This window comes from Sturnus vulgaris, chromosome 19 (assembly GCF_052056855.1).
Source record: "Sturnus vulgaris isolate bStuVul1 chromosome 19, bStuVul1.hap1, whole genome shotgun sequence".
Taxonomy (NCBI): domain Eukaryota; kingdom Metazoa; phylum Chordata; class Aves; order Passeriformes; family Sturnidae; genus Sturnus; species Sturnus vulgaris.
This window is the reverse complement of record NC_142261.1, coordinates 3,398,197-3,425,108: the sequence shown is the minus strand read 5'-3', so window position 1 is coordinate 3,425,108 and position 26,912 is coordinate 3,398,197. Positions and strand designations below refer to the sequence as shown.

The following is a 26,912-nucleotide window of genomic DNA, read 5'->3' as shown; positions in this document are numbered from 1 at the left end:
TTAGAGAACTAAATTTCTGGTGAAATGGGGAACCTGAGTCCATGTTATCACTGCTGGCTGCTGGGGCAGAAGGCTCTGTGGGGACAGGTGAGGTGTGTGCCTGCTCCAGCCTCCACAGGACCAGCCTGGGGTCCTCCACTGCTGTGTGGAAAATGCTGTGGGGTGTCGAGCACTCAGAGCAGGCAGTTCTTACCCTGTCCCTGCTCTAGGACAGCTGCAGTGCTGCTGCATCCACCGAGGAACGAGTTTGTCACTGGAATGCCCAGCTCTGTCCTGATGTCCCACTGAATTCCCCTCTACTTCTGCAGTGAGTGGGACTCATCTGCCATAAATGCATTTTCTGGGCAGTCCACAGCTATTGCCTTTATTTTTTCAATGTATTTCTCTGAATCAAAGAGCCATTTTCCTGCTCTGAAGACATTTTTCCCTTCCCTCTACAGCTGATTAATCAAAAAACTCTTAACCTCAGCTGAGCTTGCTAGATCAGATGTCACAGATTACCTGGTAAGGCTGTCTCACCACCTCACTTTCACCCTTTGAATCACACTTGTGGTTTCTTTTATAGCTCTATAATTTTTCTCTCTCCTTGTCCAACACCCTGCCCATCTGTTACTGCTGTTGTGTGTGACAGCACGTGTCACAGTTGGGATGTTCCTGCTCTGGAAGGGACACTGTCACCCCTCCTCTGGCCCTGCTGCCTCTGGCTGTGCCACACCTTTGTCCTCCATGCCTTGTTTTTTTCTCTCCCCAAACGCAGTTTCGGTGACACAGGTGCCTATTCTGGGCTGTGTTCTCTGCCTGGCTGCATTCCCCGAGGTTGGGTCATTCCTCAGTTCTCCCAGGGCTGGAGGTGGATGGGTCCTGTCCCACCATGGCGAAGGGAAGGAGCTGCTGCTCCTGCTGTGGGTTCTGAGCAGCTCAGGCACCTTTTATGGCCATTTGTTGGGGTTGGGTTGTTTTGATCAGTGGAGGAGGAGATGCTAATTGTTTTTCCATAATGACATTTGTAGGAATATTTAGCTGACATGTGAAATGGCTGGAGCAGCCAAGGCCTGTGTCCCCACATCCCAACACCAATTCCTTCTGGCCCAGAGCTCTGTGGATGCTGCAAAGAATGGATTGGGCTGGGGAGAGGCACTGGGCTGTGCCAGAGGTCTGCACAACAGGTAGCAGGAAATTGTGGTAAATCCGAATTCTCTTCAATCCCTGTTGTGTGCCCTGGAAAGAGTGATGAGATCTGAGGCACGCTCACGTTGGGTGTCCCTCCAGGCACTGGGGTGTTTCTCTGGTTTCTCCAAGGTGAAGTCTGTCCTTGCCATCAGCTGTGGAAAGGCTGGTTTTCCACACAGGTCATTCTTGCCTGTTCTGGTTTGTTTTGGATGTGTCAGGGCTGCTGTTGTGTTCAGCTCCAAGTCAGGCTGACTTCAACAACAACAACACATCAATTTTCCTTGGAGCATCAGAACCGAGTCCCCAGCAGAGCTCAGGCCACAGGGAAAAATGGGGATTTTATTCACACATGCCTTTCCTGGTGGGGGTTTTCTCCTTAAACCTCATCCAAAAGGGGCTGGATGTGATGAGCTCTCAGTGCAGATCTTCCCCCATTACCTGATTGCTGTTTGCTGGGCTCAGCTGAAACCAAAATGCCCAAATTAACTGGAAACTCCTATGCTAAACCTCCCTGCCCCAGGTCCAGGGCTGTGCCTTTGCTGTCCCACTCCAGAACTCTGTAAGTTGACGTTTTGGGGTGATGGTTGAGGGATGGATTTGGAGCTCCAGGAAGGTGTAACCTGTGCTCATTCCCCATCACCCTGGGAAGGACAACAGGGATGTGTGCTTCGGGATGAAGTGCTAGAAATACTCTATAAGATATTCTATATTAAAGCAGGAAAAGCTTTAAACACTCTAGGAGGAAATATTTTCAAAGAAACATCTTTGAGTTTTAGAAATGTAGAACTGGAGAGATGTTTATTTCTCCGACAAAATTAGGAATATTCCGAGTTTGTCCCAGCAGAGGTGCCACAGAGCTGGGTCCCAGGTGCTTTTCACAGCTGAGTTTTTCTGAGGACTTCCCAAACCAGCTTGTGTTTGAGAGATCGGGGGGTAACAATAAACACGAAGAGGCCTCTGACAAAACACGAGCCTATAAATGGAGGCAGATTAATCCAGGCCCGATTCCTGGATTTTACGGCTCACATTGATCCCTGGACCTCCACCGACTTCACGGGACTAATCTGTCCGTGCTCAGCAGCTCTCTCTGGGATCGGCTGAGTCACAGCTTAGGTTCGCGACTCTCCTGGATCTTTGCTTGTTGTTTCGGGTGATGGGGAAAAAAGTTTAAAAACCATGAAAAAAAAAGTTTAAACTCCATCCGGCGTGCCCTGTTCCAGCAGCTCCCGCCGAGGGACGAACCGCGGGCAGCCTCAGGAAAAAAGGCCGCGGAAATGGGAAATGTCGGGGATGGACGGGGGCCTGGCTCGGGGACCCGCTGAAGTTTCTCGGGGCGCGGTGGGAAGGAGGCGGCGGGGCCGCCCCTGGCCGGGGGGAGGCGGAGCCGGGCCGGGGGAGGCTCCGCGGACGGCGGGAGGCGGCGATCGCAGCCGGGACGCGCACGGTACCGGGGAGCTGGGGGCGGCCGGGAGGGTCCCGGGGCTCGGCCCGGTGGGTGCGGGCTGGGGTGGGGGGGTCACAGCGGGACCCTCCCGGGCCTGCCACGTCTTTCCCCTCGGGGTCCCGCCGCGGCTGCGGGCTCCGTCCTGCTCTGGGCGTCGCCGTGGCCGCTCCGCTCAATGCTGGGGACAGGGGAGGTTGGGGAGCTCCGGGGTCCCGGGTGCTCCATCCACCGGCGGCTCCAGGCCCGCGGCAGCCCCGAGGCCGTCCCGCACGGGGCTCGATGCCCGGGACCGCTCCCGTGGCAGAGAACGAAGGTGCTGCCCCTGTGACGGCACCGTGGGACCAGCTCCCTCCTCCCGGCAGGTGACAGAGCTGGGAGCGGAGCCCACCGCGGCCCCGGGGAGTGGAGGAGAGGGCGAGCAGCCCTGGGGCACGGGCGGGCCAAGGGACCCCGAGTGGGGTGCTGAGCTCCCCGGACGGCTCTGGGCAAGGACGGGTGCCCGCAGAACGGGACGAGGATGTGCTGGCGGCAGGAGCGGATCTCGGGGGATTTGTGGGCCAGACAGCCTCGTGGGGCTACCCAAAGAGGAAGGGATGCTGGTGGGGTTGTGATAAAAACACGAGAGCCTCTCCTGCAGGCAGCCACGCAGCCCATCTGAAGGCCTCCGGGTCTTACTCTTCCAGCAAACTCGGAGTTTCACTGGTATGGTTTTTATTGCTGGAGTGTGGCCTTAATCGGGAGTTTGGTTTGATGGTCCTGCCCCTCGCTGGGTACCTGCAGGGATGTGCTGAAGCCGGGATGCCCGAGGGTGAGGTCAGCTCTGGACGGGAGGAGATGGGGAGGACAATGTCACTCACCTGCCAGGTCGGGATGTGGGCATCACCTGTTTAATTTGCCTGCCAAGGATGAGATAACAGCGTGTCATTGGTGTTAATAGAGGGAAATTATGGCTGTTCCTCATCTTGGCAGTGTGGCCTCAGGGTGAGGATGCTGGGGTCAGCTTGACCAACATCTTCCCTGAATGAGTGTTCGAAACACAAGGGCAGCTGCCCCCACCTCCATCACGAGGTGCCAGATAAGGGCTGGAGCTTTTTGCTCCTCTAATCAATGCTTTGTTTGGAGAAGTTTGGAAATACTTTGTGAGGAAGTTCTGTGTTGTAGAGCAGCACGGCAGGGTGTAAACAGAACTGGGAAGGCAGCAGGGGCTCCGCGTGGTGCCGGGGGAGGTGATGCAAAACCAGCGGTATCACCATGAAGCAACTTCCCGTCAGCAGAGCCCAGCCAGCCGTGTCGTGTCGGAATGTCACACTCTTGTCACCCTCACTGGGTGAAAAAAGAAAGATTTGGCATCCTTGGTCAGCCCCAAACAGGGAGGTGACACTCTGCTTTTGTCCCTCAGGGTGATGCCAACTTGATCCAGAGCCATGTCCAGGTACCTGAAGCATTTCACGGTGGTGGGCGATGACCCCGTGCAATGGAACAACGACTATCGGAAATGGGAGGAGGAGGACGAGGCTGGGGAGAAGCAGCCAGATGGAGAGATCAAGCTGGAGCCCCCCAGGAGAAATATCTCCTTCCAGTACATGATGAAAAAGCTCTTCAGCTCTCACAGGTTTCAGGTGAGGCAGAACAAACCCAGGCCGAGGGCATCTGTGCCATCAGAGCCACTGTGGGATGGAGCTCAGGGAGAGCACTGAGGTTGTGCTCCCACGGTGCAAAGAGCAGCAGCTGCTGCTGAGCTGAGCTGTGCTGTTGGAACAGAGCAAGCCTGCTGCAGGTGCAGATGTCTCCTAAGAGGAGACAAGCCCCAGTGCACAATCACCATGGCTCCAGTACGTGCTGTCCTCCAGCTCCCCGAGCTCCCCACGCCAAGCAGGGTCTGGTGGGGAGCCAGGTGGTTCATGTGGAACAGCCCACTATTAGGGGCAGTGGGAACAGCAGCAATGGAAAGTTCCACAAAACACAAACGGCCAAATCAGGGCTGTGGGCAATCAGGGTGTGTTTAGCTGAAGGGCTACATTGGCTCCTCTTGCTCCTCTGTCTGTGCTGGGATGGGATTCATGATGGTTCTTCTCCTCCAACAGATCGGGATTGTCTGCTTGGTAATCCTGGATGCCTTGTTGGTTCTTGGGGAATTGCTTATGGATTTGAAAATCATCCATCCGGACAGATATAATATAACCCCGAAGGTAAAATGTGGGGAAACGTCAACATGAACAGCAGTTCCCTCCCTTTGGTGGCTCAGAGCCCTCAGGATAGACTGGGCAAGGCAGGACCTGGACTTCCAGCCTTGCTGAGCCAGTGGTCATGGAAGGGAAGTCCTCAGCCCTTCTCCTTGTAGAGCCAAACCAGAGGTGCCCTCGAGCAGCAGAGGCTTTCCAGCCTGCCCATGTGTGCCTGGGGCTTCCTGCCTTAAACTTGTGCTCTTTCCCCAGGTTTTCCACTACCTCTCCCTGTCCATTTTAACCATCTTCCTGGTTGAGGTGGGGTTTAAAGTCTTTGTCTACCGCCGGGAGTTCTTCCACCACAAGTTCGAGGTGCTGGATGGGATCGTTGTCATCGTGTCCTTCATCCTCGACATCATCCTCCTCTTCCGGGAGCACGAGTTTGAGGCCGTGGGGCTCCTGATCCTCCTGCGGCTCTGGAGGGTGGCCCGGATCATCAATGGTGGGTGCAGGGCCAGGCTGGATTTGCCAAACTTCCCTGAATTACCTGGGCTTTGTTCCTTTCTCAAACCCAGCCCCAGGGGTCTTGGTCTCCCAGTGAACTCAGAGTTCCACCCGTGTGGTTTTCCTGGCTGGAATGTGGCTTTAATCAGGCTGCAATTTCTTTGGAGCAGTGACAATCTGCTGCTCGAGGTGTGATGCCTCAGGTGCATGGCAACCAGGCACATTCCCCCTTAAAAAAAACATTATCTGCACCCTTCTAGTGGAGAGGGATAGCTCATGGTTCTGAATTTCCCTTGTAGGATCCTTTTGGCAGGGGAGTCCCTGTCTTCCTGAATTTGCTGCTATACCAGAGTAGGTTTTAATACTCGGTTCTGCTGTGACTCCATTATGCCCTCCAGGGATGCTGCAGGGAATGTCCTGATCTTACTCTAGATCTTTCTTGCTTGAATTCAAAGGGTTTGCCATAAAAAGAGAAATAGAAAATGTCCCCAGTTCAGGCTTTAGTCATTTCACTGTAACTGTAAGTTGTTGCAAATAGATGTAAATTCAGACACATCCGAAATAAGCATAGCTGCAAACATTTTCTTCCTTCTTGAGGAAGGAATTTTGGGATTCCAAAAAATATGGCAATGAGATGACCTCAAATTCCTGCATGAAACCTCAGCTCAAGCTCTGTCCTGTGCTGATGTTCTCACTTTTGCTGGGTGCTCCATATTTGACACAGCTGGGATCAGAGGAGGGAATTGCTGGGGCTGTGCCCATTGCCCTCGGCTCCTTTCAATGGGGAGAAGGTGCAGCCAGAAAGGAGAGATGTGAGAGCAGCTTGTGGCTTTCCTTAGTTCAGAGTGAAAGTCAGAGAGAAACCGGATTTGCATGTGGCTGTGGGAGCCGTGGGAGCCTCACTTTACAGCAGAAATCCTGGACTGCATTTACAAGTAAATCCCCTTTAAAAAAAGGGACGAAGGGGATCTGCCCCACGCTGGGGTACTGGGTGTCAGCGCCTGGGCACAGTTCCTGTCGATGTTATCAATGCAAATGAGCAGCAGCGCTGCTTTGTCCTCGGAGAACTGAACCCCCTGAGCCCAAACCGGTGCCTGGAGCACTGGAATCAGCCATGATCCAGAGGAGTTGTGTCAGGAGGGAGAACGTGATGTTCTTCATGCTCTCATCAAGCTGCTTTGTTTTATTTTTATGGGAACAAAATGCCTTCAGTGTGGGGGCTGAGTTGATCTGGAATCACCCAACAGTGCTCATAGAGAAGTGACACCTCTGCCATGAGGAGACACTGCCTGCTCTCACTGCAGCTGTGCAAGCCAAAGCGCTGTGGCCCCGAGGATGTGCCAGGTCCTGCTCCTTTGGGATGTGCCAGGTCCTGCTCCTTTGGGATGTGCCAGGTCCTGTTCTGCCAGGCCGGAGTGATGGGCCCAGGGGGTGGAGGAGCCCTATGGCCCACGTCTTGCTCTGCTGTCACACCTAAAACTGCTAAAACACAGCAAAGCTGCCCCAGCTGCATCCCAGGGCTCTGCCAAACTCAGATTCAGGATTTGAGTGACAGTCAGAGTGATTAATTCAGCTCTGAGGCCAGGCTGCCTCTCCCAGCAGAGTATCGGTATCCAAATCCCCCCGTGGCTGATTTCAAACTCTTCCTCATTAAGAAAAGCACTTGGGAAGGGTGGTTGAAGATGACAGAACTGAGCTGGAGAGGAACATGTTTAACTCCTTGAGCACAGAGCCTGTGTGCTGTGAACTCCTGTTTTACAATGTAAAGCAAACCCACTGTGGATTGTTCCACAGGAATCATTTTATCGGTGAAGACCCGCTCGGAGCAACAAGTGTCCAAGTTAAAGCAAGCAAACCTGAAACTTGCCACAAGGGTGGAACAACTGGAACACAGCTGTTTGGAGAAGGTAAAAAAAAAAAACAAACACTTTTAATTTGGGTTTGCCTGCTAATGGGGATCCTTGTGCAAGGTTGGCACTGTTGGCTTGGTTTCCTCATTGGAAAGTGTGGGGTGAGCTGGGCTGAAGCAGCACAGCCCTGCCTGGGCTGCTCCTCCTCCAAGGAATGATGTCCCTACCTCTGCCCCACTTCTTTTGGCCAGGTTGTGCTGTTTTCCTGCAGCAGGAGATTCACTGTAGCAGTGGGAAGAGCTGTGGGAAGCTGGGAAGCTGCTTGCAGTCTGTTAATGATTTGAATTTTGTCTCTTACAGGAGCAAGAAATCGAGAGGCTGAATAACATATTGAAACAGCATGGACTCCTCAGCCTGCAAAAATAGGAGGCCAGTTTTCCAAGGTGGGAATTCTGCTGTGTTGGAATCTGCCAGCTTGACCTGAAAGGTTTTTCTGTCTCTTTGCTTCCTCTTGTATTCTGTTTTCTATAAACATTTTCTATTTGACCCCACTTTGATCAGACCTTGGGATGGCAAAAATAGTTCTACTGAAAAATTAATCACACACAGTCCCTGTAAACAGTATTTTTTTTTCTTTTCTTGTACAGTTGTACAGTCAAAACTGCAAAATAACTTAATAAAGACATATCTTTACAAGCTATACATCCAGAAAAGTACCACTTATTTAAAATATTTTTCTTCTGTAATAACATTCTTTGTTTGCAACAAACTTGAAGTACAAATTATAAGAACCCAGGATGAAAAGGTAATTTCTTCTCCACCAGCTGCCTGTTCATCATCAATACAAATCTTTGCCAGCCATTCTTTTCATACTGTTGGTAGTTTCCTCATTTCTGTTGCTGCTTGTGCCACTTTGTTATTTATGTAACATTCATTTCAGAAACACCAACACACCACTCCTTTCCCTGACAAAGAAATCAGCCCCAAAATAGAGGCAAACATGTGCCATCTTACATCAAACAATGCCTTGTTCCAGCAGCAGATCCCAGTTCTGCATTCCCTCATCTCTTCTTCCCTTTTCACTGTTCCTTCACAGCCCATGGGGCTGCAAAGTTCTTTGTTTCCACAGCTCATAAATCCATGTATTAAAAGAACTGTAATATGTAAGAACAGATGTAGGTGAGTGCACTGCTGGGAACAGTCAGACTCCAGAAAAGCCATGAAAAAGCAAATTCTAAAAGGCCAGGCTGGTGTTTGAATTTTTTCAGGTACTAGAGTGTCCCTGTGGAGAGGCTTTTTGAAAGCTCAAAAGGGAGGTTTAAGAAGTGGGAATTCTGAGAGATGGTGACTGCAGCAGGTGTCTCCAATGGATTTCAGCCCCACTCAGCTGAAGGGGTCACTGAAAGCACAACTCAACTGTTCAGATTTTTTTAAAAAAGGTAATTAATTAGTAGTGTGGGAAAAATAGCCAGAAATATGTGGCTTATTCATCTATGCAAGGAGATAAAGCAGAGGCTTTATCTAATAGCACATGATGAGTTTAATTAGCAATTTAGCTCTGCTGTTTTGGGATAATGAACCTGCTTTCCCTGTGTGTCCCTCCTGCCTCTGCTGGGCAGGCTGGGGCTGGGTCCCACGTGGTGGCTGTGACTGGGCCAGAGCCACCAGCAAGTTCAAACTGCAACCTTTGTCCTCTGCAGAGTTATAATTGGGTACTTTCCACTTCATGGGGGTTTCTTCACCCTGAACCTTCTGAGAACACTCACAAGGTCTCACCCTTCCTCTCTTGGCCAATTTTAGCCCAGAATCTACAACTTAGAACAAAGTGATGGCCCATCACAGTCAAAGGATAAACAGTGGACTAAAAATAAGATAAAGCAGAAATATGGCTTTTTTTGGATGCATACTTACCTTAGACAAAAGGATAGAAAAAGTCAAAGGGTAACTTGATGTTAATGGTGGGCCAAGCTTTGTAGCTTGGCTCTGCAGGTGCAGAAATGTCAGTGAAAACCACAGAACTTGTTATAGGAATAATCCTTTCCCTTCCTGAGGGAAGCTGCAATGAAAATACAAACAGGACTTAGCTTCTGTTTTCTATTTGTACAATTGTTTTATCTGGTCTGGGTTATATTTGTTAAAAAGGTTGTTTGTTTGGTTTTTTTCATACAGTTCCATGTTTCTTTCCATAAATGATGTATAGATTTTTATTGGAGTGTGCTTTGGCAAGGAGCCCACAGTTGTGTTTGAGCTGGAAGAGAACTGCTGGGTGTAAATACATTCTAATGTGAAGTGCTGCCTTTAGATAATGAGATTTTCTGGGTCACTGTCACACAGCTGATGGCCAAGGAAAACAAGCCACTTGTTTTATCTTAAATCCTGTAATTTAATTACATACCTGCTTCAGTGTGGTGGTAGTGATTGTGGCTGTAACATTCACTATCCTGGCTTGTGGATTGACCAGGGATCCATATTTAGTCCACTTCACTTCTATTCCCAGTGACACTGGTATTTGGCATGAGCTCTGCAAAGTGTAAGAAATCATCTCATTCTCTGCTTTCTGCAGAAACCATCACAGTAATTAATTATTCATGTTATTAAAAGGGTAGAATGTCCCCAGAAAGCTCACTGAGGGGGTTACCAGAACAGCTGGACCCTGCACTTTTGCTGGGCAGGACAAATCCTGAACTCTGCCAGGGCAGAATTTTGAAGGCTACAATCTTAAATATTTTTATGCATTTCTTCTTGAACTATCACGCTTTTGGTTACAGAAACCATTCACTGTTTAGTTGCTGAAGCAAGCAAGAAACCATCCACAGCCTCCTATTGTGCTTCTCTCTCTCTTACCCTGACCTGGACTAAGAGGGGAAACACTGATTCTTTTCCTTCCCTCTGTGTTTAAACAACTCATTTTGTACCCAATAATTGCCCTGATCCATAGCTAAGGTGCCTGCATTGATTAAACCTAACTTGTACAGCAAGAATATTCTGAATATTCCATGAGTTTCTACCAGCTTATTTCTGCATTCCCAGCCCCATTTTCTCCTCCAGTTGGTTCCTGCATTTTTAGGGTGTGAAGCTGAGCTGATGCTGCAGCACAGGCACAGATCTCATGAGGGTGGAGGGGTGGAAATGGTTTAACTTTCACCTGTTCTGAGATGTGGAGCTGAGTTATTGGCACCCAGTCAAGCACATCCTGGGCTTGAGAATTCCCAAATGAGGCCACATACTCAGGGAAGCTTTGGCCCTTCAGCACATCAAGGAGGGTCTGAGCCAAAGGCTGGCAATTCATAGCTGCTGTAATTCTTTCAGAAAACAAAACAAAACAAAAAAAGGAGTTACAGCAAAATCCATTGGTTTGGCACAGTCATCATTTCTCCTTGCTCTCTGCTCTGTTCAAGCCTTCTGGCTACAGTTGCTAATGTACACAATCTTTCCAAGAGAAAGACCATTGTTAATTAAATGACATTTTTTATAATTAAATACTCCATTCTCAATATTCTTCCAGCTGTATAAATGGTCCAGGACCTGAACAGAGCCTAAGGGAAAAGGTTGTCAGAGGGTTAAAAGCATTAAATAAAAAAAAAAAAAAATTTACTTCTTACCGTAACTTACAGCCTGATATCATGTTATAACCAAATAATACTGGGGCTCTGGCTCCCTGTGCTGCCAGGCAGTCCTGGGTGGATGTGCTGTGCAGAATGGTGAGTTGGCTGTGTTTGTTACTGCTCTGAATGATGCCAGATGTAACACACAGTTAAGGGAAATTAAATGCTTGATGGATATCAGGACAAAAAAAGAATCCTTAATCATAACCTTAAAATATAGCTGCAAATGCTATAATGGCTCAAGATTCCTCTCACAGTGTGAAAAAGCACCAGGGTGTGCAATGAAGGGCTAAATGTACCTCACTACACAGTCCCAGGAGATTGCAGTCAGGACTGAGTCATTCCCTCCTAAAACACAGCCAGAAAAGCACATTTTTATTTTTGGTAGAGAACAGATGTATTTCATAGATGTCCATGCTAGAAAGGGATTGTGAGGATGGACCAGAGCAAGTGCAGCAAACAGAAATGGAGCAGGGAAAGGATATCCTTGAGGCTGGAATCCTGCTCTGACAGGCAGCCCAACAACATAACCAGGATTGCCACTCAGAGCAACTGGCTGTGTATTTTCCTGCAATGCAAACAGAGAGTATTAGGGTTTTTTTTTTCCTGCACTGAAGTGGTTGAAAAACACAGAAATATTTCAGTTATTTTAGGATTATGACGTGCCTTGAATGATGAGGGCAAGACTGTAAGTAAGGCTTTGCTTTCTCTGTTATAGTCACAAGCTGGGGCTTGTAAATGTGAGATTTTGGAGGTTTTTACTGCCCAGCTCTGAAATGCTGCCTCATCTGGGTATCCAGGGCAAGTTCTGCTTTACCTTGCTGCTAACAATTGTTCTGCTTCAAGTTTAATAAGTTTTGTAATTAAATGTCTTTCACCAAGTCACCCATGACATCTCCACAGTTACCTGAGTGAAGCTGATTTCGAAGCTCTGCTCTATTGAAAGTTCTTCTTTGCTAATTGCCCCCAAGACAAAAGCAGCAGCTGCTTCTATTATTTCTCCCATGTCTGTGTGGGTAATGTGATATTTCACCTGAAAATTAAACGTTTTAGATATTAATTTGAACAAATACATAAGAGAAGCTAGAAAATAAAATTAAACCATGCAGGCATTTTCTTTGTTCTTTGCTTAAGAAACTCAGCTCCATGGTGGGGATGGATTATATCCTCTACAGGCTGGAGCCTGTTCACAACTGACTTCTTGATAAACCTGAGCACAGACACAACGTTCATCTACTTGAAAATTAAAAGATGATGTGCAGCATCTATTCCTTTCTCTGTCATTAGTGCACCTGAAATCATCTTCTCCCAAGCATAAAGTAAATTCCAAACTCATGTCATTGTCTGTTTTGCCACATACACAGAATGAACACCAGGATTTCAGCCTGGCTCAATGTTATATTGCACAGAGTTATTATTTTGTTGCAAAACACTCCCTTTCATCCAAAATCAGTGCTTCTCCCGTGATATTTACTTTGGAGATGTCACAAAATTTGGGAACTGCAAGGCCTTCCTGACAGCTTTGCAGTTTGGGAATCAGAAGTGATTTGATGCATAGATGCTTTCCATCAGCTCTGAGGAGGAAAAGGCTGCCAGACCTACCCCAAGAACTGCATTGATGCACAGCTCATCCAAAACCATCGGGAGCCTCAGGACATCACTGCTGCTCAGTAAAGTCCTCATTCCATTCACAGACTGCACAACTATGGACTGGACAGTAATATTCACCTGAAAAAACAGACTCGTGTCAGCTCTGAACACTGGGTGTAATTAATTTTGGCTCTTTCTGTGTGATTATGTGTGTGACCTTTCCAGGTTCTGTTCCACAGCAACAGCATGCAGGAATTCTCTGAACAACTGCTGTGTTACAAGTACTGCTGAAGCTCAACCAAAGGGGCTGGGTTTAAATAAATAAAGAGATTTTCTTGAAATGAGGGAGATTTATATGAGGGGAATGTATCAGGCTTGAATGTTTGCAGGCAGCATTTTATCTTGGAGTTGCTAAGTATCATTACTGATAGTAAATGATGTAATTTTTTTAATGTAAAGATTTGATCAATCAGTGAAAAATTCCGACTGACTGTAACTTAATAAGAATTTTGCCCACAGCTTTTCCAACTAATTTAGAAGGATACTTACCATCTGACTTGATTTGGGCACCTGGGGGAGAATAAAAGGACAAATTAAAGCAGTAGCAAAGGTCTGACCTATTGCACATAGCAGTCAAGTAAAGCAGATGAGGCTTTGTCTATTTAACTCTTTCTCATAACAATAACTTTTATGTTATGGAGATAATTGGATATAAACCAGAGTATCCAGGAAGTGTGATAAAGACCTGCCACAATCCAATCCCCTCCTTCTTCTGACTCTTAGAATTATTTAGAGACCACCAGTTTAGAAAACCTGCCAGGTTGTGCTTCTCAAAGAAATGAAGACCTCTTTTGTTGTCCTGTCCCATAATTTCATGGTCTCTAAACCAATAAAACAGAATCAAGTATCTCTCTTGTTATACAGCACATGGATATGTGTTGCCCCACTGAAAAATTCCCACAAAAATATTTCATGGAAATGCAGAAATGTCAGACTAAGGTCATTAATCAGGCTGTAAAGTACTCCTATGGAGCAACATTTTGTCAAAGTTTTACTTTTCTGACTTTCCAATGAATGCTTGAGTCACATCTTTGGGAAGCTACCAAGGATTGGACTCTGTTCATGAAGCAATTCTGCAGAATGATGATGGGATACTGAGAGCAGTGACTCATCTCCTGTCCCAGCAGGGAACACATTCCTGGGAGCTGGAGACCTGAAGGTGATGCAGGTACAGTTTGTCACACATTTATCATCCCAAGGTACAGCTCAGCCATCAGAATGAGCTGGATGAATAAAAGTCCTTGTAAAGATTAGACTCTATAAAGATAGACTGTTCCTTCAGGGAACAGTGCTGTTTCTGACTGGGTGGAAGGAGTGAGCACCACTCCTAAAGTTCTGTTTATCCATGGCTGGGGTGATGGATGATGTGTCTGGAGGTCACTGGCAGACAGCACTGCAGCCACTCTGCTGCCTCAGCTTTCCCCCCGAATGGAGGCAGCAAAGGCAGGAACAGCTCCCTGCTTTGGCAGCTACACCCCCCACTAACCACGGTGTGTGTGAAGCACCACGGGGAGGATCCTGCTGGGAGATTCCAGGAATCCCCAGCGCTCCTTGGATGTGCTGGTCAGGCCAGGGCAGAGAGCAGAGATTATCTACAACAATTCCCAAAACGTTGCTCTCACTCCAGCTGCCCATCCTGGCAGGGAAGGCTCCTGGGGCTGGGGCTTTCTGTAGGGCCCGCTGTCCCAGTGCTCCCAGTAAGGCTCCCTCAGTTACTGGTTTGCCGTTTCTTTTGCCGGCAGCTCCACCTGCTGGCACTGGGAGGGCTCCTGCTCTGCCCCGTGACCGCCCTGTCCCCAGAGCCATCGCCTTTGTGTTGTCACATCCCACCTCCAGCTCCCTTTGGGAAGGGAACCTTCCCACAGAGCATCTCCAGCAGCTTCTCAGGCCTTCTCCAGCTCCTGCATCTGATCCCTCCGGACATCCAGAGTGCTCTGGGCAGAACTCTGACCTCTCCCAAGCTCAGCCATTGCCTTGGCAAGCAGCACAGGGATAAGGGCTCATGGACTTTTCCAGTCAGGAAAGGAAATTCATCTTTAAAGTCAAACCCACTCAGCAGCTGGAGCCTGGCCTGAGCCACTCTTGTTATTTTTTGGTCCTGCAGCCAACAAGAACTAATTTTGGGAGAACATGGAGAAAACACTCAAAGCCCTTCTGAGGCAGTGTTTTCTCCACTTCTTCCACAGCAGAAGGATGAAAAGCCAACATTTGGGAGCAATCCTTGGCTGATTTCAATGAGATCCTGAAGGAGCAGGAGAATGATCCCAGCTGTGAGGGTGTGAACTGCTTAGTGGGCTTTCCTTGCCTTTGGGAGCTTTGGAATCTGTGAGCAGCCTGGAAAGGGTCTCTAGGCAGTTACTCACTGCTAATTAAAATAATTTAAATAATTACATAAATTAAAATAATTTTAATGGTGAAGAGATTGCTGTTTCTTTATGACCTTCAGATTCTGGAAGGAGCCATCAGGTTGAAGTATGATGTATTTCAGTTTCATTTTTTCATGAGTGATTTCTTTGTATTCATGAATACCCTTATAGGGGATTTATTTATACAGAAGACATCATCCTCCGGATCAGAAAGGGATGAAAAAGTAGGCAAAGCTTTGAAAAATAACCCCAGACTGGATTTTAGCAGGCAGGATCCAAAGAAACTTGCTCTCAGTCATGTTCTTTGGGAGCATAAAGGTTGTGCCAGCCCCCATTATCAAAAACTGAGGCTTGGAGGAAAGGGGCAGATGGGAAGGATTAAACCTGACAGGTTCTTTTTTCAGTACAAAGTTTTACCAACTCTTTAGAACTCAGATTTCTTAGAATGATGTGTTCTGGTAAATGGGCTTCTTGGAAAAGCCTGAACATGCACAAAAATGTGAAACTGCACTAGCTCAGTGGCATGACCTTGGCTCTTCAAAACTATTATTTTTTACTTTATCTTTGACTATATTATTTATATTTGGCTAAGCAGAGCACAGCAAATACTTCTGTAACCAAAGCTTGAAGTAAAAACATTCCCAAAGGCTTTCTGTATAAAAGTCTGCTGTACAGGGAGGCATTTCTTCCCAACCCACAATTTAAAAATCCAAATAAAACACCATATCCCTCAGTAAATAGAACTTACTTCATTCTGCAGATGCAAAAAGAAATAAAATATGAATATTTCAGCCATATGACTGTTTCAAATCATACTTACTGCCAAAATGCTGGAGTTGATATAAAACAACATGCTAAGTGCTTGAATGCTGTCACATTTTTCCACACTTACTGATCTAATGCATTTTGTGGCTTGGTTTACTAAAAACCCTGGGAAAAAAAAAAGTCACCAAGTATTACTGGAGGAAATGAAAGAGCAATTATGAAAACCATAAGTGAAAAACAATACAAGAACTTAGGTACAAGCAAAATTGAAAGTAAATGTCATTTCTGTTGCAGATAAGGTTTTATGTGAGCTTTGAAGAATGAAACTTTTTATATTCTTTAAAAAATGCTATGAAAAAAATATTACTTCTTAACAAGAAGAAAAAGCTTCATAAAAATTACTTAATTTTTGAATCTTTTACGAGATTTTTTTTTCCCACAAGAGACTTGAGTTCTGTAATCACCACCACGACTCTTACGAGACCACATTTAATGATGACAGTGGGGTTTGGAAAATGCAGGTGTGGGTTTGGTTGTGGCTTTTTTTTTTTTTTTTTTTTTGCCTCCACCTCTGCAGATTTTCAGGAAATTGTGTGAAAGGTTAAAATGCAAAGCTCAGCCTCAGAGTCTGAGTGGTGAGAGGAAGCCCTGGGCAAAGGGAAGCTGCCAAAGGCTGCCCAGGCTGGGCTGGTGCAAAGCCCTCCTCCCTCAGGGTGTCACCCTTGCACTGTTTGATTAAACCAATTATGCCAAAAAGGACGTTTTATTGTTGGATAAACAAGCCTTTAACGAGATTCTCAGGGATTTACATATCTCACTTTGATTGTTTATAATAGAGATGCAACACAATTTCCATTACACATCTTAAACAAAACAGAAAAACAGAAGTGATTTGAAAATCATCTGCTTATGAACCTTTAGCTGAATTCCTCGTGGCAAATGTGCCAAATTTCTAACTGATTAATCTCAAGCTAGAGCAGAATACTAGAAAGCAAAAAAAAAATGGGATTTAAGGCATTTTCCAACCTGCAGGATTTGCATCAGAGCACCAAGAAGAGACAACAGGACTTGGCAGCCTTAGAAATGCATCCTCTGTCTGCACAGGAGCCCCATACTGCCAAATAAAATGCACAGTCAGGTACACAGGTGTGTTTCAGCCCATGGAAAGTTTCAGAGCATTTTTATTAACAAATATATAACAGTATTTATTTCCACAGGATCTTTCAATACTGCTTTGTGCAGCAATTCTTCAGTCACTGCTACAGCTTTATGTTGAAAATGGCAAAAAAATAAAGTGACTTATTTTTTCAAAGATCTTGAAAATCTAGTTCATTTTTACGTAACTAAACACAAAAGATTACATTTCTTCTTTTTACATTTCTATATTTAAAGACCAATATAAATTTTGCTTCTTCCAGCAGAACTGCATTATTTAAAAGCAGATGCAAACAATGATGATTTATTCTTTCTGGAATAATCTAATACTAATTGCATCAAATATAATTTACCTCTTAATGAATCAGAGATAATTTACCTCATATCTGGAAGTTTCATTTGCCTCAGGGGGATTTTGAACATCTGTATCCAAATCCCAGCTGTCAGGCTCAGCCCTGAAAGAAGCACCTCCATATTTTTCAAGCAACTGATCAAAATTTTCTGGAGTTGGGATTTCAGGGGTTTTGAGGTACAGGGCTTGTTTATCTATCAAAATATTTAAAGAAGGAGATAATTTAAGGAAAAAAATATAGAGAAATAACATTTAGTAACAATGAGAGAACTTTGAACATGATTTATTTAAGATGCTAAATTATTTACAAAAAAAAAACCCAAATAATTTTGGTTTTTTCAACAGAGAAGATCAAGAATACCAGATGTTTAATTCCATGTATTCACAAGGGAAAGCATCACAACATAAGGACTGTGAGCAGACAGAATTACCAGTTTCCTGAGAGGTTTAATAGAATAAAAATAGTTTTAAATTCAGTCTTTTTCTGGTACCTTACGAAAAACAACACCACAATGGTTAACATTGCCTACAAGTCTACTTACAGTTTGTAGCATGAATGCAGAAAATACTGGGATTGACTTGGTCAATTAATTTAAATATCCTTTCTGGTGGATTTGCTTCAACATCAAGAGAATACACAGCAGCTTTCTGACTACACAGCCGCCTGTCACCTCTGCAAAAATAAAAAATAAATAAATGATCCACTAGAACTTGACCAGACTTTAAAGTTCATCTACTGAGGCAGTACTAGAAAAATTTTAAAAAGCATGAAATTACTGTGTTAAACACAATTTGTACAACAGTCATGCATCCTTAGAAGGTTCCTATTGTTTTATACTTTGTGCTTAATAATAAATAATAGAGAATTGTGCCATATGTTTTATTCAGCAGAGGAAACTGAGCAGCAACATGAACAAAGGTAAGAAACAGACTGGGGGAGGGAAAACCAGTGACAATATGAGAAAGAAAATGGCAAATTAGGTGGGACCCAGATGGTTGAGACCCCAAAAATGCAGAGCTGCACCACAGGCCAAACACAGCTCAGCAGCACTTTCATTTCCACAAACCAAGTGGGATGTCAGAGCAGGAAAACAGTTTTGTGGATATTGGAATAATATTCATTTTGAGCAAGGAATTGGAAAAATTCCTGCTTGAGATACATGTAAAAGAAATGGCAGAGTGAGGAACAGAAGGTGAAATAACCCAGCCTGTCTTGGGAAAGTGTTTAAGGCTGTGCCACAGGCTCATCAACAGCCCAGAAGTGCAGCAGAATGTGCCAGTTCAGAGCCTGGGAGCACTGCTGTGTCCTACATGCTACAAACACAAGCTGATGATCCTTGTGAAACTGTTATTTAGCAGGATGGAGCAGCTAAGGACAGGCCCTGGAGAAGTGAAAGGACTTGGAGAAATGTTGAAGCCTGGAGTTAAGCTCTTCCATGAGGTGAGTCATTTGTTAATAGGATCCCATCATAAATCAAAGCCTCCTGCTGCTGTTTCAGAGACCTCCCGGCCTCTGCCTTGGGATCAGCCAAAACAACACAAATGTGCAAATGTAGATAAACTCTGATGTAAATAATGAGACCTACAGCAACTGCAGACACTGAAAATCCCCTGGCTTTTCATGCAAAATAAACATTTCACACAAAAGAATTTGGGCTAAGAAACACAACTTCATTTGAGGCATTTCCAGTTGACAAAGGCAGCACAGTCACCCGAGGCAATTAAAGTGTCACTCAGGAGGGCGTTGATTAGACCTTTCTGATCTATATAAATATCTATAAATGGGGAGCAGGAGTCTTTGTGTGCCAGAACAATAAGAAACCACAGTCTGGCATGACTGCTAATTCAAATTTCAATGCACCAAGAATAAACCCCGGTGCTCAGATTGGCATAATTTATACAGAAGGTGGGTTGAAAAGCTGCACTTATTGTTCTGAGAAGTCACCAAGAGATTTTTTGCACATGATGATTTTGAAGTGAGCTTTCTTAACTCCTCTTTGAGATGGAATTGGGTGAAGGTGTTTTCAGATAAACTAAATAGCAAAGAAACAACTCTTGGCTTTACATTATTGGTAGAATGTTTTAGTGTTTGTGAAGTGGCAGTGAGGGAGCAGGTTGTAAAATTAGGGTCAGAAAAATGCTCACACTATTTCAACAAGCTCTGAATTAATTGTGTAGCTGATATCACAAATCTAATCAAAGAGGTAAATTTACTGATAAAAACTGGTGATCTACACAGTGGCCTGTGGTATCAGTTTTCTTAACTTTCAGACACTGCACTGATGAAAGTCTAAAGCTGCATCATTTTCCACCCCCCCTCCAAAAAAAACCATCACCACCTAAATCCCCGCAGAGAGGAGCACAGTGAACCAGGACGAAAGAGGGAATGAGTGGATTTGCTGCTCTGCCTGGCTGGGACCAGAGTGCAGGAGGGACTGAGGTGAAAGAGGGGGTGAGGATGGCAGCAGGGAGGGGCAGGAATTGGTCAGAGGAGAGGACAGAGCCCCGACAGAGGCAGGCAGCAAAGGAACAACGATTTTACACTTTCTGGCTCTTTCTGCACTCACATGACCACAGGGACGGAGCAGGTGGTGAAGAGGCTGAAGTCCTCGGCGCTGCAGTCGGGGTCACAGCAGCAGTTGACATCACACTGTGCCACCAGCAGGTCGCAGACACACAGCCTGGCAACTGCAGCACAGAGCGAAATGAGAAATGCAGCGGGGACTTGACACTTCACTGCGTGTCCCGAACACTCCCGCTTTTCACCTCGCCCTGGTTTTGACAGTGGTCAAAAGTCTTCTCCAAATTCACGTTTTCTTGAAGTCATTTTTAAAAGATATCTTTTCTGCTGCTGAGCAAATCTATTTGGAACATGTGCACAAAACTCTCTGTTCCCTGAGAAACAAAACCCCAATTCAATAGGGATTTTGGAGGTGTGAAAACCTACTCAGCCCTCAGAGGAAAAAAAAAAAAAAAAAGAGCTACAAACAAGGTGTGTTTATCTGCTTGTTTCAGCTTATGGGGAAGAAAAAATAAAATATTTTGAAGAGCAGAGAGATGTTTACAAGTATTGAGGATGTCTCAGGGTCCAGGAATACATTTCTCTGATGTGCCAACACAACCATAATTGACTTCTTTGAAACTGTTTGTTCTCTCTGTTTTTAGATACTGTGAAATATTGTTATCACAGAGTAATTGCTAATAATTCTGTAAACTGGCTCAATAAAATATACACTTGGCAACTTCATGAAACTCTCTGAGATTTTCAAGTTTATAAATTAAAAGAACAGATATTACTCCACTGAACTGTTTATGACAGTTGCTGTTCTATAATTAATCTACACTTAAGAATAGCACAGAATGAGGGAAATTAAGGCCAGAGTTTTATAAGAAAGACACTCAAAGAATATTTTCATAACTAATTCTTTTATTTCACTTTGACTGCTGCCTGTTTCCCTGTGGCCTCTTGGATGTTCTCTGACCACCTGAACAGTATCCAGGTATTTCCTGGAATCTCTGAAGTTCTGACTGCCCTGTTGGCTGAGCTTAGCCCTGGATCCTTAGCTCACCCTGTAAACAAGAGAAGTTTAAACATGGATGATTAGATTGCAAGGTTATTTCTGTGAGATTAGGGATTTAAGTCTCTTTTCCCTAAGGAGGTAGCACTGGGCTGGGTTTTGCTTGGCAAGTAACCCATGGAAAGCTCAGCTGAGGGCAACACCGCCGGGATATAAAAGTGTAGCCAATTATACAGAGGGAAACACCTTCTGAGAACAGAGTAACCAAACTTTGTGAGCTCTATTTTTATGACAATGTATCCACAGCGCTAGGGCTGAGCCTTGGGGCAAAGTGTGCAGCCAGCTCGGGGTGTGCGTGGAGCTCTGCAAAGACATCCAGGGCCAGCCTGGGCACCTGTGCCAGGTCAGAGAAGTGCTGGGGGGCAGAAGACCCTGCCCTCCACCCGCACCGAGCCTCAGGGCTGTGGGATGCCCAGTATGTGATGTCCGTGCCACCATCAGCGGGGATGCCCAGCTATGTGATGTCTGTGCCACCATCAGAGTGCTCAGAGGAAGCTCCGAGCCTCGGCTGCAGCGGCTGAAGCGAAGCCCCGGGGGAAGCTAGGCGGTTGTGCCAATCCCGGGCGATCGCAATGGGAAGGGGAGGCCAAAGGCCGAATGCCCGAGGGAGGCCGCGAGCGGAGCCCCCCTCAGCCGGTGCCCCGCAGCTCCCGGAGGGCACCCACCGTCCGTGACCGGGGCCGGCGCGCTGCGGACCCGTGCGGCATCACGAGTATCTCCGGGCTCTTCTGCCCGGAGCGGCGGCGGCGGAAAGAGGAGGAGGGTGAGGACGAAGAAAGCCGCGAGCTCCGGCGCCGCCGTCATGGCGGCCGCCCTTAGCAACGGCGCGTTGCCAGGGCGCGCGGGGCATGACGGGAAGGGCGAGCCGCGCTCTCGCGAGATTTGGCGGGCGGAGGGGAAGGGCCGCGCCCCGGGAACATGGCGGGGAGGGGTAGGGGATGGGTGAGGGGATTTGTGGCTCGTTCTGCCGCCCTCGGGCTCCCTCATCGCGGGGAGCCTCGGGGAGAGGCCACGCGCAGGGTTCTGGCTGGGTATGGCCGTCGTGGTGGTGCCAGACGGCCGCTTGTGCCACCCAGCGCCCTCAGGAGCAGCCCAGCCCGGCGGTGGTGAGGGGTCGGTGCCCCCTCAGAGCCACGGGAAGGGTTTCAGGTGTCGTGATCCAAGTGTAATGCACAGAGGTGCTTTGGGAAAAAGCTCTTGGAAGGCCACACCTAAAAAAAAAATAAGGGAATGGCCCCTTGCGAGATACAAAATACAATATTTCACTGTATTTAAAGTAATCTTTCCTTAAAGTCATTTTTAAAGTGTTGAAGTTTCTCCTTTTGAAGATGCTGTGGGTCCTCAGTGCTCAGTGAGCATATTTAGTAATTCAATTGTAATCTTTGCATGTGCGCAGTTATCTCTGAGGTCTTTTTCAACCTAAATTATTCTATTTTTGTACTAATTTGAAAAAGAACTGGGCTAGAGAGTGACTAAGTGATCATCTTTCCTTAGGGTTCCTTAGACCTTTTCCAACCTTAAAAATTCCATAATTCTTTGATCTGCTTTTATTTCTTTTTTAACCTGACCAAGTTCTTTAAAGCTCTAAAAAAGCTCTAAAATTCCAGCACCATCCACTGAAAATGGAAATAATTCCACAGTGCCCCTGCTTTACAGTGTCCACATCACAGCAGTGAGGAGTCACACAGGACAGAGGCCGTTTGATGTTATCAAAGAGCTGGTACAGGATGGGTTTGAAAGAGCAAAATCCTGGAGTCATCCTTGCCCATGGAAAGACCTCGTTCCTCCAAGGACACGGTGACACAAAGGTGAGAACCTGGTGTGCTCCACTCTACCTCAGACCTTACACCCCAAAATAACCTCACCAAAAATAACCTCCAAGCTGCCTTCCTTGTGAAATGTAACCCCAAAATCTCTGTGTTTACCTTCTTCCACAGAGCTGGTGTTTTCAGTGTCTTTGTTTCTTTGCGGTTCATGAGGTGGCCAAAATGCTGTTGCTGGTGTTGGGTTTGTTTTGGTTTTTTTTTTCAAGCTTAAAGAGTGACTTCACACACTTCCATTTTGAAAAGGACCTGTAAAAATGGCACCACAGGGCTTTATTTATTTTGCTTCTCACTGAGGCTGTACCAGGACTGGCTGCAGCCACTGAAGAGAATATGAGCCTGTGTTTGGAGGAAATCCTGGGAATCTTTACAACTCCATCTCTTTCACTGTCCCACAGCAAAGGAACAAAAAGAGAAGCAATCCTACATGAAGGACAGCTGGAATACGTGGCTCCCTCTGGATGAAGCTGATTTAGGGGCTCACAGCCCCTTCAACTTCCTTGACTAAGCTCCCACATGGTCAATTAACAACCATGGAGATGTTTCTCCTCCCTACAAGTCCTGCAAAGTTGGAAAATTGCAAAGTATTTTGCAGGCTTGGAGGGAGAGTGGTGCTTGGTTTATTTATCATCCCTGGTTGTGATCTGTGTTCTTGTTCCACTGCAGTGTCATGAGATAATTAATACTAAAACACCCCTACTTGTTAGTTTACATGTTTTTGATGCCTTTTAAATCAGTTTAAAAGGGCTGATGATATTGCACAGGGGGAAACAGAATTTAATACATTCTTCTTGCATCCAGAATTGCTTGGCAAAGCTGATGGTGCACAGGGGACCAGACTCCAAGATGAAAACCAAGCTTTGCTGAAATCTGAAAGCACAGATTGCATCCTGGATGAATGTGGGCAGGAGTTGGATGAATAAAGAGGTATTAATTCTTACTGCATTTACCATTGAAATGGAATAGAAGTGGGCAACTGTTCAAAAGCAAAGTAGGATGGAATTAATCTGGTTTTCTCGTGACCTTTTTTTTTTTAGGGCTTCACTCACAGCAACAGTTCACCTAAACCCAATGCCAATACTTGCTGTAATAGAAAAAAAAAAAAAAAAAAGGCAAGACAAAAGCCACATCTAAGAAAAACCATTTGAAAAACCTCCCACCACAAAACCCACCCTGGTATTGGACTTCTGGAACAGGTTCCAAAGAGCAAATCCAAGTGTGTAGGATAAGATCAGGACATCAATACATAATGCTTGTTCTCCAGCAGAGATTTTAATTTATCCTGTAAACATGAGTTAATTAATAATTAAAGAGGGCACTGTGAGCCTTAAGTGGGAGGTTCTATAAAATGAAAATTCAACCAATTTGAGATGCAGTAGATTCCTCTTTATTAAAAAAACATGTTCAGGGATTTACTCCATTACTGTTCCAATTACAGTTTAAGCAGCAAGATTCTGATATCATTTAAGCATTATAGAAGCTGTGACTGCCCCATCCCTGGAAATGTCCAAGGCCAGGTTGGAGCAACCTGGGGTAGTGGAAGGGAGTGGAATGAGATGATCTTTGAGGTCCCTTCCAAACCATTCTGTCATTCCTGTTGGTGATCTTTTGACTCTGCATTTTCTCTTGACTCTTCATGTGGGAAGTCTCATATGATTCTTCTCACATTAGTTTTCTTTTTAATCCAACTGTGCTGTCTTAACTTCATCTTTTCAGGGCTAACATCGGGTTTGCCCTATGACAAATCACTTTAAAACTCCAAGTGGACAGGCATTTGGAATTAGAGTCCAAACAAAGTCAAACCAGGCTGAAATAAACTGCATTTAAGATCAGCCCTTAAATAAATAGTGAGGAGCTGGGGCAGTCTGTACAGCAGATGGCATTACAGGTAGTATTTATCACTCTCCAATCTCAGGGCTAAGATACTTGGGAGGGAGCACTGACGTCAGCTACAAGTGAATCAGTTTTAAAACAAGCTGGAAACCTGCTTGTGCCTTCAGCAGTTGATGACTTTGTGCAGCACTTCTGCTTTGTACTCCCCTGTGCATTTATAGGTCTGAGCAAGCCTAGCAGGAAGAGTTCATTCTGTTTTTGCAGCTTAAGTGAGCTGATGCAAATAGATCTTGGACTTTGAGGTGGGAAGATTCCACCCAGCTGCAGTAACCAGGGGGATGCCCTTTGCTCCAGTTTTTGTGCCAAATTTGTGCATTGGGGAATTTTAAACAAATATCACTTGGCAGGATATCGACTCTCAGGGTACAAGAATAATACTGAGTAAGGCAGCAGGGCATGGGCTGGGAGGCATTTACAGGGACAACTAGGACAACTATCCAGACTGAGACTGAACAGTGGAGAAAACCAGTTCTGAACTATTTTATGAAAAATAGTTGGGTTTTTGTCTCACAGGAGCGCAGAGATCCTCTGAATGAAAACCAAGAGCAGTTTTTCATCTGGGCACAGCATCCTTGTGCAGGATTCACAGGGTTCATCAAAGGTTACTAATTACCCTGTAAACGATGAGGTCGTCTGGCTGTCTCGACAGACTTGGGTGGGTGACCTGGGGTAGAATCATGTGATCATTAAGATTGGAAAAGACTTCCAAGATCAAGCCCAACCTTCGACCAAATATTCCCATACCCACTAAACTGTGTCACAAAGTGCCACATCTACTCGTTTTTTGAACACTTCAAGGGATTGTGACTCCACCACTTCCCCAGGGAGGCTGTTTCAAAGACTTTCAAGGATGGAAGGGTGTGAAGAGCTCACGGTGTGCCTTGGCTTGCGGGCACTTAGGGAAGCACAGAGTCGTGCTCTGCCAAATGAGTTCATCAGCCCTGAGCTCACGATGTTCCTCAGCATTTCAGCCATAGCTGCTGGGCAAAGTGGCACAGAGAGAACCCTTCCAGCCCCGGAAAACCCAGCATTGAGGCATGGAGAATTCAGCTTTAGCTGGGGAGGATCACAGACTGAGCAGCACAGCCAGGTAATGCAGGACAGGTCACCTTGCACCAGCCTGATCTGCCTCAGGGCACTGCAGGCTGCAGCACAGAACAAGGGGTTAGGCCAGGCTGGACTTGAACTAGACAGGACCTGGACAAGGAGGAGGAAGAACGAGGTTCAGGGAAGGGAAAGAATGATTCTGTGGGGGAAGCTCTGCAAATATGTGCTTCCCTTTGCTGATAAAGGAGGGCGTGAGGCACTGAGATGAGCTACCTTGTTTGTCTGCTCTCACACCCTGCCAGGCCCTGGCAGCAGCACTCCCTTATCTGCAGCACATTGGCACATTCAGCTCTGCAGCCATTCCCTAATCCACCACACTGGGCCTGGGCTGCTCCTCGTGTTCATTCTCCTTCCCCCTGTTCTGACACGAGGATTAATTTTTTAATAAGTTTGGATGCAATTTCAGCTTTAGCTGGATAATTCTCACGCATTGCTTAAGCCTTTAGCAGTGTAAGGGGGGCAATATTGTCTCTGCCAAGGTACCCAGGGAGCAAAATGCCTCTCGTGTGATAACGAGGGTGCTTCAGCAGCGTTCTTGTCGGTGGCTTGTGGCAGGAGCTCTTCCTTTCACTGCAGGCAGCTCGGGGGGCAGGTTTCACTCTTGCCTCTGCTGCATTTACACCTCTATTGTTATTTATGCATCTCGGTTATGTAGGCGGCAGCAGCCTCTTGTGCGTGTACCCAGAGGAATTAAACGAATTTGCAGAGCAACCTGCTGGGAACTTCCAAGGGGAAAAAGCCATTTTTTGCACACCCATGAGCAGCACGGAAAACCGAGAAAATAAGAAGAAAATAAGGAACTGGCTCTTTTTGAATATTGTGGGTCTCTCCAGCATCGATGCCTTAAAAGTCGTTGCTGTTGAAGTTGTCCAGCCGAGAGATTTGTGTCACTCTCAACTACAATTAACGTGGTTTTTATGGGGTTTGAATGATGACTGCACAACACACCCTTCTCGTGAGGCTTTTGTTTGGCACTTCACGTTCCTTAACCAAAATGGATTGACTATGGATTTGCAGAGAAGCCTCTCAGGCGCGGCGCTGAGCTGGCTCTGTCCCCGGTTCGGGGAGAACAGGCCGAGTCATCCTTGAGGAAAAAAAAAGCAAAAACCAGAACATTTTTGCGCGGCGTGACTCACATAACCGTCCTCAGCAGGCACGAAGCACCGGCGGCCAGCGAGTCCCCGCGAGTTATTCGGAGCACGCGAGACACGCGGGGCGTGGAGGGCAAGTATGTGGGTTAGGCGCAGCCGCGCTGTGCCCGGTGTGAGAACGTTAATTGCGTTAATTGCGCTAATTGCGGCCGAGAGGCGGCGGGGCGGGGGCGCGGACCCCGCTCGGCGCCGCGGGGGCTGCCGGGAGCCGCCCGCTGTTATTGTCCCGCAACATGCAAATGAGGCGGGGCGGGGAGCCAATGGGGGGCGGCCGCGCGCCGCCGCCGCGCACGCGCGCCGGGAAGAGGAGGAGGGCGGGGAGGAGGCGGGGCCG

The 26,912-nt window shown here is 46.5% G+C and overlaps 2 protein-coding genes and 1 long non-coding RNA gene across 10 annotated transcripts; 2 read left to right on the top strand and 1 right to left on the bottom strand.

Annotated features, from left to right (window-relative positions):
- The first annotated feature begins 2,393 nt into the window (after window positions 1-2,393).
- On the top strand, window positions 2,394-7,835 carry HVCN1 (hydrogen voltage gated channel 1). Its single transcript, XM_014875098.2, has 6 exons — window positions 2,394-2,614; window positions 4,014-4,233; window positions 4,699-4,803; window positions 5,050-5,281; window positions 7,078-7,190; window positions 7,494-7,835. The coding sequence occupies exons 2-6, from the start codon at window positions 4,039-4,041 to the stop codon at window positions 7,557-7,559; spliced, it is 711 nt and encodes a 236-aa protein (XP_014730584.2). The 5' UTR covers window positions 2,394-2,614; window positions 4,014-4,038; the 3' UTR covers window positions 7,560-7,835.
- TCTN1 (tectonic family member 1) lies at window positions 3,112-21,439 on the bottom strand. 4 transcript variants are annotated; one of them, XM_088176000.1, is made up of 15 exons: window positions 21,270-21,438; window positions 19,594-19,714; window positions 17,569-17,699; window positions 17,054-17,220; window positions 16,546-16,633; window positions 15,575-15,684; window positions 12,878-12,898; window positions 12,341-12,466; window positions 11,646-11,771; window positions 11,224-11,306; window positions 10,736-10,876; window positions 10,279-10,435; window positions 9,529-9,654; window positions 9,045-9,189; window positions 3,112-3,510 (listed from the first exon to the last, which is right to left on the bottom strand). In XM_088176000.1, exons 1-14 carry the CDS (start codon window positions 21,406-21,408, stop codon window positions 9,046-9,048), a joined length of 1,680 nt encoding a protein of 559 aa, XP_088032126.1. In that variant the 5' UTR covers window positions 21,409-21,438; the 3' UTR covers window positions 3,112-3,510; window position 9,045. The 4 variants fall into 4 exon arrangements, with proteins under 4 accessions (XP_088032126.1, XP_014730582.2, XP_088032127.1 ...); XM_014875096.2 differs by lacking the exon at window positions 3,112-3,510 and adding an exon at window positions 7,743-8,287 and having other exon boundaries at window positions 21,270-21,437; XM_088176001.1 differs by lacking the exons at window positions 3,112-3,510; window positions 9,045-9,189 and adding an exon at window positions 7,743-8,287 and having other exon boundaries at window positions 21,270-21,439.
- Window positions 21,440-21,460: 21 nt separating this feature from the next.
- On the top strand, window positions 21,461-26,659 carry LOC148221626 (uncharacterized). 5 transcript variants are annotated; one of them, XR_015807657.1, is made up of 4 exons: window positions 21,461-21,535; window positions 22,261-22,412; window positions 22,826-23,354; window positions 23,465-26,659. It is a non-coding gene; the product is annotated as an uncharacterized LOC148221626 (long non-coding RNA). The 5 variants fall into 5 exon arrangements; XR_015807659.1 differs by lacking the exon at window positions 21,461-21,535 and having other exon boundaries at window positions 21,547-22,412; window positions 23,465-25,410; window positions 26,083-26,659; XR_015807656.1 differs by lacking the exon at window positions 21,461-21,535 and having other exon boundaries at window positions 21,547-22,412; window positions 22,542-23,354.
- Window positions 26,660-26,912: the final 253 nt, after the last annotated feature.